Raw genomic sequence first — 14,317 nt, 5'->3', positions numbered from 1 at the left:
CCCCTCGAGCCATAGGTTGGGGGTGAAAGCTGAAAGATTTAAAGGGAATGTAAGCCTCTTCAAAGGATGGTGTGATTGTGGAGCGAGCTGCCAGCAGAGGTGGTGGATGTTGGGTTAATTGTAACACTTGTTACGTACCAGCAGCAATAGATGGTAAAATGAGTCAGGTTTTAAAGTTAAAACCACTATATTTATTAGTATCTACCCAAAAATATAAGAGATTAAACAAAATAAACAGAAGTTAACAGTGTTATGTATGTGTGTGTCTCCCAAACTGTCAAGCTTAGGAACAGTTCTTAAAGTCTGAAGATGGCAAACTAGAAAGGTCCAGTAATCCACGAAATAAGTGAGGGGAGAAACTTATAAATCCACGTTATTGTGTAGAGAGGAGGATCACGAAGAATTCCGCAGGTTCCACGCTGAGAAAATGAAGTAACAGTTGCCAAAGATCTTATCTGTCGAGTCGTCCTGAAATCTACGTAGAAATATCACAAGGTGACAGTCACGGAATATTGCTTAACATATGTGGTTACCACATAACATACCTGAAACCATGTAATGGTTAACAAAGGTAGTCGCCACTGGGTACTCCGACAAAATCCACGTATGGATCATACGAAGTGACAGTCACACATCCAATGTGCGCTGGGTGCTGTGGAACAACCCAGTTTTCTCAGGACATGGGAAAGTGTCAGACTTTACCCATTGCTGCAGCAAGTGTCTGCCAGCTTGCGGTCCAAACTTCCACTCTCTCTCTCTCTCTCCCCTCTCCTCTCCTCTGAAAATCCCAGTGGTCTGTCCGCAGCTTGTTATACTGACATCATAGCCCTACCTCATTTAGGCATTTTAAAGTGACACCCACATTAAATGAAACCATGGTCACGTAACACACTTAAGAGAAATTTTGGATAGGTACATGACTCGGAGGGGTATGGAGAGCTATGGTTCAGGTGTAGGTAGGTGGAACTAGGCAGAAGACCAGGCTGGCATGGACTAGATGGGCCAAAGAGCCTGTTTTTATGTAGCAGTGCTCCATGAATCTGTGACTCTTTTGCTCAAATGACCAGATACACCCACGCTGGTTATCTCCTGCCCTCCTTACCTCATTCATGTCTAGGGAGCAGATATGAACTTTATATATAAAGCCAGCATTGTATTGTATTCCCTGTAATTCCCGCCCTTTCCTTGGCTGCTGAATTGGTTAAGATTTCCTTTGGTAAACTTTAAATTGGAAGGAGAATTGTTTTAAAGAGTGTTTCCATCAATTGATGACGTTTACAATCGCTTGCAGCCAACAATGCTTCACATTGATTCTGAATGACGCTGCTGATCCATCAGCAGAGACCAGTGCAGGGTCAGGGGAGAGTCAGGTGAACCAGTCCGGTTTCAACATGCCTCAGGTCATCTGTGCTCTGGCAGAAACGCCTCCTCCAGAATTCTAACTCATGATCAGCTGCAAGTTGCCACGCCACCTGTCCTCCGTGCAAAAGGTCTCCCGCACCAGAACTTTTAACCTCAAGTCCATCAGGCAGTGTTCAGCACAGAATTTCCTGCAGGCACTGCAGGAGAAGGATTTGATGGACACGGTGGATGGTTCCTATGCAGATTGCCCAGAACATCTGGAAGGATGCCTTATCACCAGACCTCACCAATAGGCAACGAAACACTGTCTATTTGGGCAGTGAGAGGGCCCGCCCCACTTAAAGCTTTCCTGGGCCATCACTCCCACCACATGCTGCCAGCAGGATGACTGTAGTGGGGACAGGATGGCTACTCACCTCTTTGTGGTCTTGGGTTTGCGAAGAGAAAGATGTGAGGGTCTGTGTCGCAGTTCATCCTGAGCAGCTATGTGGCAGAGGACTCACTGATCCACGGGCTGTCCAGGGACACACAAGGAGACGGACATCAAGTGCTGCTGGAAGATCATCAACCCAGCAAAAGACGCCCTTGCATCTGCCCAAAGCTCGTTGGTCTGCCGGCACATTCTGGGCTGTCGCAGCATGTGCTGAGGGATGCAGCCACTGCAAGGGCTTGGGGTGTAGGGTTCTACTGTCACTGGATAGGGAGGGGCCAGGCTGGGAAACTATTGTAGTAGTGTACCACCTCAGGAGGCCACATGAATGGCAACAGTCCCATTTGTTTTAAGGATGTAATAGAACACTATGAATACGATAAGCATGGTCAGGGATGTATGCCAAACACAGGTAAATGGGACTGGCTCACTTAGTCAGCATGGATGAGTTGGGCCAAAGGGCCTGTTTTCATGCTGTACAACTCAATGAGATCTGCCATCCTCACCTGGTCTGGCCTGTGTGTAACTCCAGACTTACCACTGAGGGCTCTTGACAATAAGGATGTGCAATAAATGCTGGAATTAATATATCACATATCACAAATACGCTGTGAGCACGATATAACAGAGCATCTACTGTACAAAGAATGCTGCCACAAGAAAGCAACATCCATCTTTAAGCGCCCCACCACCCCACCATCCAGGCCATGCCCTATTCTCACTACTGACATCGAGCAGCAGATACAGGAGCCTTAGGTCCCACACCATCAGGTTCAGGAACAGCTAATACCTTTCAACGATCAGGCTCCTGAACCAGCGTGGATAACTTCACTCACCTGAACGCTGAACAGAATCCGCAACCTATGGACTCACTCTCAATGTCACTACGGCTCTTGTTCTCATTTTTTTAATTAGTTACTTGTATTTGCTCAGCTTGTCTTCCTTGGCACATAGATTGCTTATCAGATGTCGTGAGTAGCTTTCCATTGATTTTATTGTATTTCTTTGTTCTCTGGTGAATGATGGCAAGACAATGAATCTTAGGTGAGGAGAGCATATGGTGACATATACGTACTTTGATAACAAAATTTCCTGTGAACTTTGAACTTACTCAGAGCGTTGGGGCAGAACAAGGTAAAACATTAACAAGGCAGAATAAAGTGTAACAGCTACAGATCAAGTGCAGTGCGAGTATGCAGCGAGATTATATTGAGGTAGATTTAGGGGTCAAGCTGATCATATCAGGACACTATTTAATAGTTTTATAGCAGTGGCTTATAAGCTGTCCTCAAGTCTGGTGCTCGTGGTTTCAGCATTTTGTACCTCCTGCCAAATGGGAGCTGGGGGAAGAGAAAATGTCCGGGATGGATGGTGTCTTTGATTGTGATTACTTAAAGACAAAGGCCAGCAATCCACTGAGACTGCAGTCATAATGAGGCAGGGGGAGGTATAGGTAAGGTGATCTCCAGGCCAAAGTAAGGGATGAACTGGGAGAATCCATACCAGATCCTCACAAAGCCCACCTCAAACACTAGACTCCATTACGAACTGAGATGCCCCCAAGGAAGGTCAGTGAATAAGAATCAGAATCATGTTTAATATCACTGACATATGTCATGAAATCTGTCGTTTTGTGGCAGCAGTACTTTGTAATACATAATAATAAATCTGTAAACTAAAATAAGAAAAAAATATAGAGAATTAAATTTAATAAGTATTGCAAATAAAAGAGCAAATAAAAGAAAAACTATTCTGAGGTAGTACACATGGGTTCATTGTCCATTCAGAAATTTGATGGCAGAGGAGAAGAAACTGTTCCTAAAACTTTGAGTCTTTATGCTCAGGCCCATGTGCCTCCTCTTTGATGGTAGCAATGAGAAAAGGGCGGTGTGTTTTAACCCTGCATAGCACAAGGGACAGGGTTGTAAACAGGTTTATTTTCTTTTCAAAATACCAGCCAGCAAACTAAAGATAAAATAAATACTAATCTGCCCCATTATACAGTTACATAGTGTATCTGCATGTCAAACAGCTGTTACAATAATTCCACACATCTCTGTTCTAGGGTCGCTGCTCCAGAGAGAACTGCAAGTACCTTCACCCTCCACCCCACTTAAAAACACAACTGGAGATCAATGGACGGAATAACCTGATCCAGCAGAAGAACATGGCAATGCTGGCCCAGCAGATGCAACTAGCCAATGCCATGATACCTGGAGCACCACTGCAGCCCATGGTAAGCTTGTTCGAATTGTACTCCTCTGCCTTTAGACCTTGCAGTAGAACTATAGTGCTGCAGATTGCTAAGTTATTCACTAAAACACTATATGCTGCTTGCTTTCCAGTGTTAGTCAACAGAATTTAGAACCGTACAGCACAGTATGGGCCCTTTGACCCATGATGTTGTACCAGCCTTTTAACCTATTCCATGAGCAATCTAACCCTTTCCTCCTACACAGCCCATAACCCTCCATTTTTCTTACAGCCATGTCCCTGTAGTTTCTGAAATGTCCCTAATGTATCAGTCTCTACCACTACCCCTGGCAGTGCATTCCAGCCACCCATCTCTCTCTCTCTCTCTAAATAACGTAGCTCTGACATCTCCCCTAAATGTTCCTCCATTCACATGAAAAGGATGTTCTCAGGCTTTAGTCATTGCCACTCTAATAAATATGTGCTGGCTATCCACTCTATTTATGCATCTTATAATCTCCTATACCATTATCAAGTCACCACTTGTTCTCCTTTGCGCAAAAGAGAAAAGCCCAAGCTCATTTAACCTTTCCGCACAAGACATGTTCTCTAATCCAGGCATCATCCTGGTAAATTTCCTCTGCACCCTCGCTAAAGCTTAAACATCCTTCCTATAATGAAATTAACACAATATTCCAAGTATGGTCTGACCAGTTTTATAGGGCTACAACATTACTTCGTAGGTTTTGAACTCAATTCCCCAGCCAATGAAGGCCAACACACCATTAACTATTCTCTCAACTTGCACGGTAACATAGAAACATAGAAAACCTCAGCACAATACAGGCCTTTCGGCCCACAAAGCTGTACGAAACATGTCCTTACCTTGGAAATTACCTGGGGTTACCCTTAGTCCTCTATTTTTCTGAGCACCGTGTACCTGTCCAGGAGTCTCTTAAAAGGCCCTACCGTATCTGCCTTCACCACCGTTACCGGCAGCCCATTCCACACACTCACCACTCTCTGTGTAAAAAACTTACCCCTGACATCTCCCCTGTACCTACAGAGGGGTATTGGAGGATTTATGGATTTGGACCCTAACGTCCCTTGTTCCTGCACACTGCTAAAAATTCTGCCATTAACTTTATAGTAGTGTTAGAATCTGAGGACAGTTTTGTTCATCATTTTCTTTTCTGTGCCCTCGCTGCCCTCCCTGCTTCTCCATTGCTTCTGCTTGTTCTCTCCGGTCAGTGCTCCCAAGGCTGATCAGCTTTGTTATCTCCACCTATGCCTCTGATCGGCAGGAGTCCGGTGGAACTCACCAGAGTCCAGCAAGGAGCCAGTTGGACTACTCTCCCACCAGGGTGACCTTGGAAAAGAGATGGGAACTCTGACTGCCCAGTTACAGCAGGAGGTGATCACATAGTGTTATTGACCCAATCAACCAGTAGGCTCTTCACCCCACTAACCAATAGATAATTGGGCTAACCATCTAGCAAACCATTGATCCATTAAAGCAGCAGGCTAATTGAACCAACTAACCTTGTGAACTATTGAGTTAAGCGATCACTAGATTATTTTCTTAATCAACTATAAAAGTTGTGATATCCTCATTGTGCACCTCTCTCCATTTTATCCTTACTAACCATATTCCCCCAACCATCACCTTCACTACCCTCAATTTAGAGGAATTGATTTTCACGCATGGAAACAGGCCTTCAGCCCAACCAGTCCATTGCAACCAAGGTGTCCACCTGAGCCGGCCACGTTTCTTTACTTTTGGCCCATATCCTGCTACACCTCTCCTATCCATGCACATGTTAAGTTTTAAAGATCACTAGATTCTGGAATGGTTCTGGAATACAGGAAAATTGTCCAGTCTTTAAGAGAGGGAAACAGAACAAAGGAAATCACAGGCTAGTTAACCTGACTTCCATGGTTGGGAAGATTTTGGGGTCCATTATTAAAGATGAGGTTTTCAGTTACCTGAAGGCACATGATAAAATAGACCAAAGTCAACATGATTTCCTTTAGGGGAAACCTTGCCTGACAAAGCTTTAGGAATTCTTTGAGGAAATAATAGGCAGGATAGACAAAGGAGAGTCAGTGGATGTTGCTTACATAGATTTTCAGAAGGCCTTTGACAAGATGTTGCACATGAGACTGCCAAAGAAGATAAGAGTCCAAGGTATTACAGGAAAGTGTGGATAGAAGATTGGCTGATTTGCAGGAGGCAAAGAGTGGGAATAAAGAGAACCTTTTCTCGTTGGCTGCCGGTGACTAATGGTGTCCCAATGGAGTCAATGTTGGGACCGGTTCTTTTCACCTTAAATATCAATGATTTAGATGACAGATTTGATGGCTTTGTAGCCAAGTTTGCAGATGCTGCAAAGGTAGATGGAGGAGCAGGTAGTGTAGAGGAAGCAGAAAGTCTGCAGAAGGACTGACACAGATTGGCAGAATGGGCAAAGAAGTGGCAGATGGAATAATGTGTAGGGAAGTGTATGAGCATGCACGTTGGTAAAACAAATAAAGTCATAGACTATTTTCTAAATGGGGAAAAAATTCAAACTTAAAGGTGCAAAATGACTTGGGAGCTCTTGTTCATGATTCCCTAAAGGTTAACTTACAGGTTAAATCGGTGGTGAGGAAGGCAAATGTAATGTTAACATTCATTTTGAGATGGCTAGAATAGAAGAACAAGGATGTAGTGTTGAGGTTTTACAAAGCATTGGTCAGACTGCACTTGGAGTATTGTGAGCAGTTTGGGCTCTTTTATCTAAGAACAGATGTATTGGCACTGGAGAGGGTCTAGAGAAGGTTCACAAGAATGATTCTGGGAATAAAGGGGTTAATATATGAGGAGAGTTTGATGGCTCTGGGTCTGTACTCACTGGAGTTTAGAAGAATGAGGGGTGATCTCATTGAAACCTATGAAATATTGTAAGGACTAGATAGAGTGGATGTGGAGAAAATGTTTCCTATAGTGGGGGAGTCTAGGACCAGAGGGCATAGCTTCAGAATAGAGGGACACCCATTTAGAACAGAGATGAGGGGTATTTTCTTTAGCCAGAGGGTGGTGAGTCAGTGGACTTCAGTGCCACAGACAGCTGTGGATGCCAATTTACTGAGTATGTTTAAAGCAGAGGTTGTTAGGTTCTTGATTAGTCAGGTTGTCAAAGGGTACGGGGAAAAGCAGGAGAGAGGGGTTGAGAGAGATAATAAACCTGCCATGATAGAATGGTGGAGCTGACTTGATGGGCCGAATGGCCCGATTCTATTTCTACTGTATGTCTTATGATCTTATGCTCTTATAGTCCCTCTAATGGCCCTTATCCTTCCCTTTCACTCCTCTCCTACCAGATTCTCTTTAGGCCTTCCCCTTTTCCACCTATCACCTCCCAGATTCTCATTTCATTCCCTGCCTCCCATACCCACCCATCTACCTTCCCCCTCACCTGGCTTCAACCATCACCTTCTAGCCTGTACTCCTTCCCCTTCTCCACCTTCTTATTCTGGCTTCTTCCCCTTTCCTTTCCAATCAGCTCTTTATTCCCCCCTCCATAGATGCTACCTGACCTGCTGAGTTCCTCCAGCATTTCAGCTGAGTTACCTTGCATTTCGTTCATTTAGATCAAATCATTACACAGAACCTTAATATAAAACAACAGCTGATTTGGACTGCGATTCAGATTAGTTTATTGTCACACCAAATTGGTATGAAATTCCTTGCTCACATGAAGTCAACAATGTGCATGTGATAATAAATTCCGATTTTGCTGAAAGCTGAAGGGCTGATTCACCTGTTCGTAACCCTTCTTCAATTTTCTGATTTCATTAAAATTGGTCAAATTTGTCAATTGGTTCATTTTTGTCACATATACCATGGTGGAGTGAAAAACCTACCTCAATTCCTACCATGCCTGTAAGGAATTTGTACATCCTTCCTGTGACCATGTAGATTTCCTCCAGGTGCCTGGTTTCCTCCCACATTCCAATGGCATACAGGTTAGGATTAATAAGTTGTGGGCATGCTATTTTGGCCAGGAAGAATGTTGACAATTGCAATCTTCCGCCAGCACATCCTCAGACTGTGTTGGTCATTTACACAAAACGACACATTTCCCAATGTTTTGAAGTAAATGTAACTAATAAAGCCATTCATAAAGAAAGGGTAGTGCAGGCAGACAATAAGATGCAAAGCCATAAAAAGGTAGATTGCGAGGTCAGGAGTATTCATTAGAAATGAATGCCAGGGAGAGACGACACTGATAGTTGGGGCACCATTTGATGATCTCCCTGCTGTTACTCAGTGCCAACACATCAGTGATGTTTTAACTGATGTTCTGGAGACTGACTGGCATCGACTAACTTTCTCCACAACACTGGGAAAGAAGGGAAAGCTGGAAATTGTCAGATATCAGTTCCACTCAAACATCAAGAAAGAGAGTCATATTCAGATAGCCCAAGTCCCTGAGTGACATGTCCCACAAATTGATGATGCAGTTCTCGGCCATACGCAAACAAATGCACACATGCAATCCAGCTTGTCATTCCACCAAGCAAAGTAGCACCTAACTCAGCATGGACACTTGGCTCTACCGCCTCCAATGTCTCCTTTCCTGGACTGCTGCATCAGGCAAGCCCACGTCTTGAGGCCTAATCCTCACTACAACCAAGGCCAGGCAGGTCCTCCGCCGTCTTCGCACCAACAAACAAGGAAAGTGGACACGTAGCATCTTACATTATCAACGTCCAACAGGTCTTGCAATCACAGGACAAACAGTCAAGATAATTAGTTGCTTTTACAATGCACGCCACCATCATGCACCAACTCTGATCGCAGGCAGCAACATGGTCCACACCGTCCAGATCGCGGATGGGGTAGGCGTGCAGTACCCAAAGTTCTTAAAGTCCAGCATTGCCTTGTGATCATAAAAAAATGTTTAAAAAAGACAAAAATACCTTTGGTTGGCACCTGAGAGGCTGCTGCTTCCAACAGTTCCTCCATTTTACCACAATTTTCCCCATTCTGATGTTTGGTCAGAACAAAGGTTGAACCTCTTGACCATGTCTGCATGTTCTTATGCATCGAGTTGCTGCCACATGATTGGCTGATTAGATATTTGTATTAATGAGCAGGTGTGCAGGAGTACCCAATAAAATGGAGACTGAGTGTACATTTCATACAGCCAGTGCCTTCATCAAACATCTCAATTCAAGGGTCGTTGCTGGGTGTGTGAAGAGAGAGTGAGAAAGTGATGTTGAGGCCAAGACTGGAGCAACCACCATTGCTTTGAATAGCAGACCAGTTTGAGGATTTGATTGGCCTTCTCCTGCTCCTCTAGCCGATGTTATTTCAGGTATTAATTCTCCCAAGACATTTCAGGAGCATTAGCAATCAAAATTTGACAAGGTGCCAGTAAAGAGGATAAGTAAGGGGGAAAAGGGGGATAAAGGGCAGCATGGTGGCATAGCAGCTAACGTAACGTTTAGAAACGGCCAGGGTTCAATTCCCACTGCCGGCTGTAAAGAGTTTATATATTGTCCCGCGACTGATTGGATTTCCTCTGGATGCTCCAGTTTCTTCCCAGAGTCCAAAGACTTAAAGTTATTAAATTGTGGGCATGCTATATTGGTGTTAGAAGTATGATAACACTTTCAGGCTGTCCGAACACACCCTTGGACCGTGTTGACCGTTAACATAAACGGCGCCTTTCACTGTATTTCACTGTTTCGTTGTACAATCTGACAAACAAAGCTAATCTTTAACCTTTAACAAAAGGGATCAAGGTTTGAGGCTTGAAGGGAAGCCTTACGATCGTACAACGTGAGGTGGGTCCTTCGGCCCAACTGGTCATTGCTGACCCAGATCCCATCTAAGGTTAAAGTCAAGGTCAATTTATTATCAAAGTACTTATATGTTCCAAATATAACCTTGTAGTTGTTTACGGAAAATAAAGAAATACACTAAAATTTATGAAAAAAGTACATAAACAAAGGCTGACAAATAACCAATGTGCAAAAGAAGAGAAATAGTGCAAATAAAAAGTAATAAATAATACTGAGAAGATGCACTGTAGAGTGCTTGTTAGTGAGTCTATAGGTTGTGGAAGTAGTCTCATTTGTCTGTGTTTGGCCCATATCCATTGGGCTGAGCAGTTGCCCTACCGGGCTGTGATACATCTAGACGGGATGCTCTCCTCGATGTGTTTCCCTTGAGATAGAAGGTGAAGGTAACCACATGTTGTGAAAGGAGCCGGGATGTAGAGGAAGGAGACTCCTTTGCAGTCGGATCCCTGCAGAGACCAGAGGTGAATCTGAACGTTTTGGGCATCAGCCAGAACCGCACACTATTGTGGGATGGAATCGGCAGAACTGAATGGATTTCAACAGGAAAGTACTTTGAGAAGCTGACTGTAAAAGGAACTAAGGAATTGGATCCAGCCAGGCAGCCAGCCTCACTTGTAAAACCTGAAGAATTTTCAGACACAGATACCACATCAGAGCCTAGCTCTTTATTCCTTTGAACATAGGATAATGAGGGCGACCAAGAGAAATGTTTTAAATTAAAGATTAGATTAGCTTTATTTGTCATATTTACATCAAAACTTTGAAACCTACAGTGAAATGCATCATTTGTGTCAATGACCAACACAGCCTAAGCATAAGCTGGGGGCAGCCCTCAAGTGAGGCTTGTTTCTGGCACCAGCAAAACATGTCAACAACTTACTACCTGAATTTCTTTCGAACGTGGGAGGAAACCGTAGCCCCAGGGGGAACCCATGCAATCCATACGACCATAATACCATAAGATATAGGAACAGAATTAGGCTATTCAGCCCATCATGTCTGCTCTGCCATTCTATCATGGTTAGTTTATTATCCCTCTCAACCCATTCTCCAGCCTTCCCCGCTAACCTTTGACACAAGAACCTGACAACCTCCACTTGAAATATATTCAATGACCTGACCTCCACAGCTGTCAGTGGCAATGAATTCCACAGATTCACCAACCTCTGGATTAAGAAATTCCTCCTCATCCCTGTTTTAGATGGACGTCCCTCTACTCTGAGGCTCTGCCTTCTAGTCCTAGATTCCTCCACCACAGGGAACACCCTCTCCACCTTATCTATCTAGAGCATAAGACCATAAGAGATAGGAGCAGAATTAGGCCATTTGTTCTATTGAGTCTGTTACTCCATTTCATCAAGGCTGACCTATTTTCCCTCTCAGCCCCAATGTCCTGTCTTCTCTTCATATCCTTTCATGCCCTAACTAATCAAGACCTTTCAATACTCGATAGGTTTTAATGAGGGGGAATAGATTTAGGACAGAGATGAGGAGAAACTGCTTTTCTCAGAGAGTAGAGAATCTGGGGAATTCTCTGCTCATGAAGCAGATGAGGCTATTTCATTAAATATATTCAAGGCTCAGTTAGATCTAATTTTACATTGCAGGGGAATTAAGCATTACGGAGAAAAGGCAGGTAGATGAAACTCAATTTATGGCCAGATTAGCTGTGGTCTCATTGAATGGAGAAGCAAGATCGATGGGCCAAATGACCAACTTCTACTTCCGTTTCTTATGTTCTTATGGTGGTTGGAGGACGGAATTTCATTTAACTCATATTAACTCATATTAAAAATGTTGAATACAGTTATCAGTTCATTGGGTTCATAGAGTCATACAGCACTGACACATACCCTTCAATTCAAGTTCTAGTTTAAGTTTATTGTAATTCATCCATACACAGCTAAACAAAACATAATTCCTCTGGGAGCAATGTACTAATACATATTAGTCACACACAACTCATATAGTTACGATCCAGCAAGAAGAGTTACAGTATAATTTTAGCACAAGCCCCTGAGTGGCATGGCCTGGAGATTGACACGCTGACATAAAGTATGAGGTATATACTGACCAAGATGTCCCATCATCCCAGCCCCCAGTGCAGCCCATAACCGTCTAAACCTTTCCTATCGGGGTACCTGTCCAATTGTCATTTAGGAGTTGTTATTGTATCTGCCTCAACCATTTCCTCCGGCAGTTCGTTTCATATACACACTGTTGTGCTCAATATTAAGGGAGAATGCAGGCTATTCAACTGAACTTTATTGATAACGCTGCTTGTACAATATGTGAACTCCTCCCACGTAGGAGTGGCCAACCAAGTGGTATTGGAATAATCCATTAACTACCACAACACATACCACCATTTGTGTCAATTTTTTTCCTCAAGTTATTAATAAATCTTTACATTTTCACCTTTAACCTCTGCTCTCTAGCTCTTGATTCCCCACTGTTAACTGTATTCACACTATTTATACCCCTCATGATTTTATACACCTCTGTAAGATCACCTCCTAGTCTCCTACACTTCAAGGAATAAAGTCCACCTCCTCCACATAAATTATTGGATTTTGACCACAATTAGGTAGTTTCTTCATCACCAACTTCCTATTCTAGATTTATTAAACTACTCAACTCATTCTCAATGCTGAGTATCAACAGTAGGAGATTAAGCTCTTGTCTTTAGATATTTAATTCTGATTTCTGTATTAAAAACCCAGTATTAATCTGGTCAAATAATACACTAGTGGCCACTTTATTAAGTACACCTGTACTCCTGTTCATTAATGCAATTATCTAATCAGCCAAATATGTGGCAGTAACTTAATGCAAAGAAAGCATTCAGGCATGGTCAAGAGGTTCAGTTATTGTTCAGACCAAATATCAGAATGGGGATGAAATGTGGCCTAAGTGACTTTTAATGTGGAGTGATTGTTGGTGCCAGATGGGGTGCTCTGAGTATGTCAGAATCTACAGATTTCCTGGGATTTTCACCCTCAACTGTCTCTAGAGTTTACAGAGAATGGTGCGATAAATATATCCAGTGAGCAGCATTTCTGTGGGCAAAATGCCTTGTTAATAAGAGAGATTGGAGGAAAATGGCCAGACTGTTTAAAGCTGACAGGAAAGTGACAGTAACTCAAATTACCACACGTTACAACAGTAGTAAGCGGTGGTGGATCTCTGAGTGCACAGCATGTCAAAGCTTGAAGTGGATGGGCTATAGCAGCAGAAGATCACAGGAGGAACCTAAGAAAGTGACCACTGAGTGTAAGTGAAATACCCAACTGATGACACATCTGCAGGGGAAGAGAAAGAGTTAATTTTTCAGAACTGACTGAAGATCGGCTCAACATTCTACAGGTGCTTCCTGGTCCACTGTGTATTTTCAGCACCTCAGAATATCCCCTGGGGAACTATGGTGAGTCTGCAGCCTCAGTGAGTTGGAAAATCATCCAGAGGGAGAGGACTCCTGCTTGTTCTGAATGTTTTCCCCATCTGGGTTCACTTGCAAGTCTGGCTTGTGACTCATTTCCAGCAATTGTCCCCAAAACCTTGGAACAGAATCCTAGGCCCATACTTAACTGTCTGGAAACAATGACTAAGAAATGATTGATTTACTTTTTGGCTTCCACACTCCCAGACATCCAAAAGTGAATTAAGAAGGCATCACCCATCATTAAGGACCCTCATCACATAGAACATGTGTCCTCTTCTCATTACTACTGTCACTGAGGAGCTACAGGAGCCTGAAGACCCACACTCAACATTTTAGGAACAGTTTCTTCACTTCTACCATCAGATTTCTGAACAGTCCATCAGCACTACTTAGCTATTCCTCTTTTGCACTATCTATCTATTTACTCTATCTATCTACACCACCTGTCTATCTATACTATCTATCTATACACTATCTGACCATCTGTCTATCTATTTATGTACTTCAACATGAATTTACTTATTTATTGTAAATTGAGTGATTCTTATCGATTGCACTGTACTGCTGTCACAAAATACCAAACCTGGTGACATATATCAGTGATAATAAACCTGATTCTGATTCTACGCCGTCAAGTGCAGTCAGAGATCACAAAGTCACAGAGGGGCATGTAAGACACTGTTCAGCCCATCATATCCACGTCACAGCTGAGTAGACTACTATCACATAATATAATTGGGCAATTTATACAAGAGGACTTGATTGTACAGCCCTTGAAGGAGGTGCAGAATGGAGAAGAAGAACATAGGAAAGAGAGCTGCAAGCGAGATGGTCAGCCTCTTGCTCACTATTCAAGTTCGGGTTCATTGCTGTCATTGGCTTATCTACACAGGCCATAAATGCCATGAAAATTTGATTTTTGGCTTACTTTGCAGACAAACATAAGCCAACATAAACTTAAAGATTATGCATGACTTAATGATGTCAAAAATAAACAACAAAATAAGCATAATAACTGTTAAGTAAGTTATGGGTAA

General features: G+C 43.0%; 1 protein-coding gene across 8 annotated transcripts in view; it reads left to right on the top strand.

The window, feature by feature from the left end:
* LOC140196176 (muscleblind-like protein 1) overlaps positions 1-14,317 on the top strand; it is a 322,691-nt gene that overhangs the window by 232,761 nt on the left and 75,613 nt on the right. For all 8 annotated transcript variants that reach the window (XM_072254943.1, XM_072254940.1, XM_072254936.1 and 5 more), the window contains one exon: positions 3,858-4,028. In XM_072254943.1, the coding sequence (XP_072111044.1) occupies positions 3,960-4,028 (69 nt within the window). In that variant the 5' untranslated portion in view covers positions 3,858-3,959. The remainder of the gene's footprint in view (positions 1-3,857; positions 4,029-14,317) is intronic.

Source organism: Mobula birostris, chromosome 4 (assembly GCF_030028105.1).
Source record: "Mobula birostris isolate sMobBir1 chromosome 4, sMobBir1.hap1, whole genome shotgun sequence".
Classification (NCBI taxonomy): domain Eukaryota; kingdom Metazoa; phylum Chordata; class Chondrichthyes; order Myliobatiformes; family Myliobatidae; genus Mobula; species Mobula birostris.
Note: the sequence above shows the minus strand (reverse complement) of the source record. Positions and strands in the feature narration are given on the sequence as shown.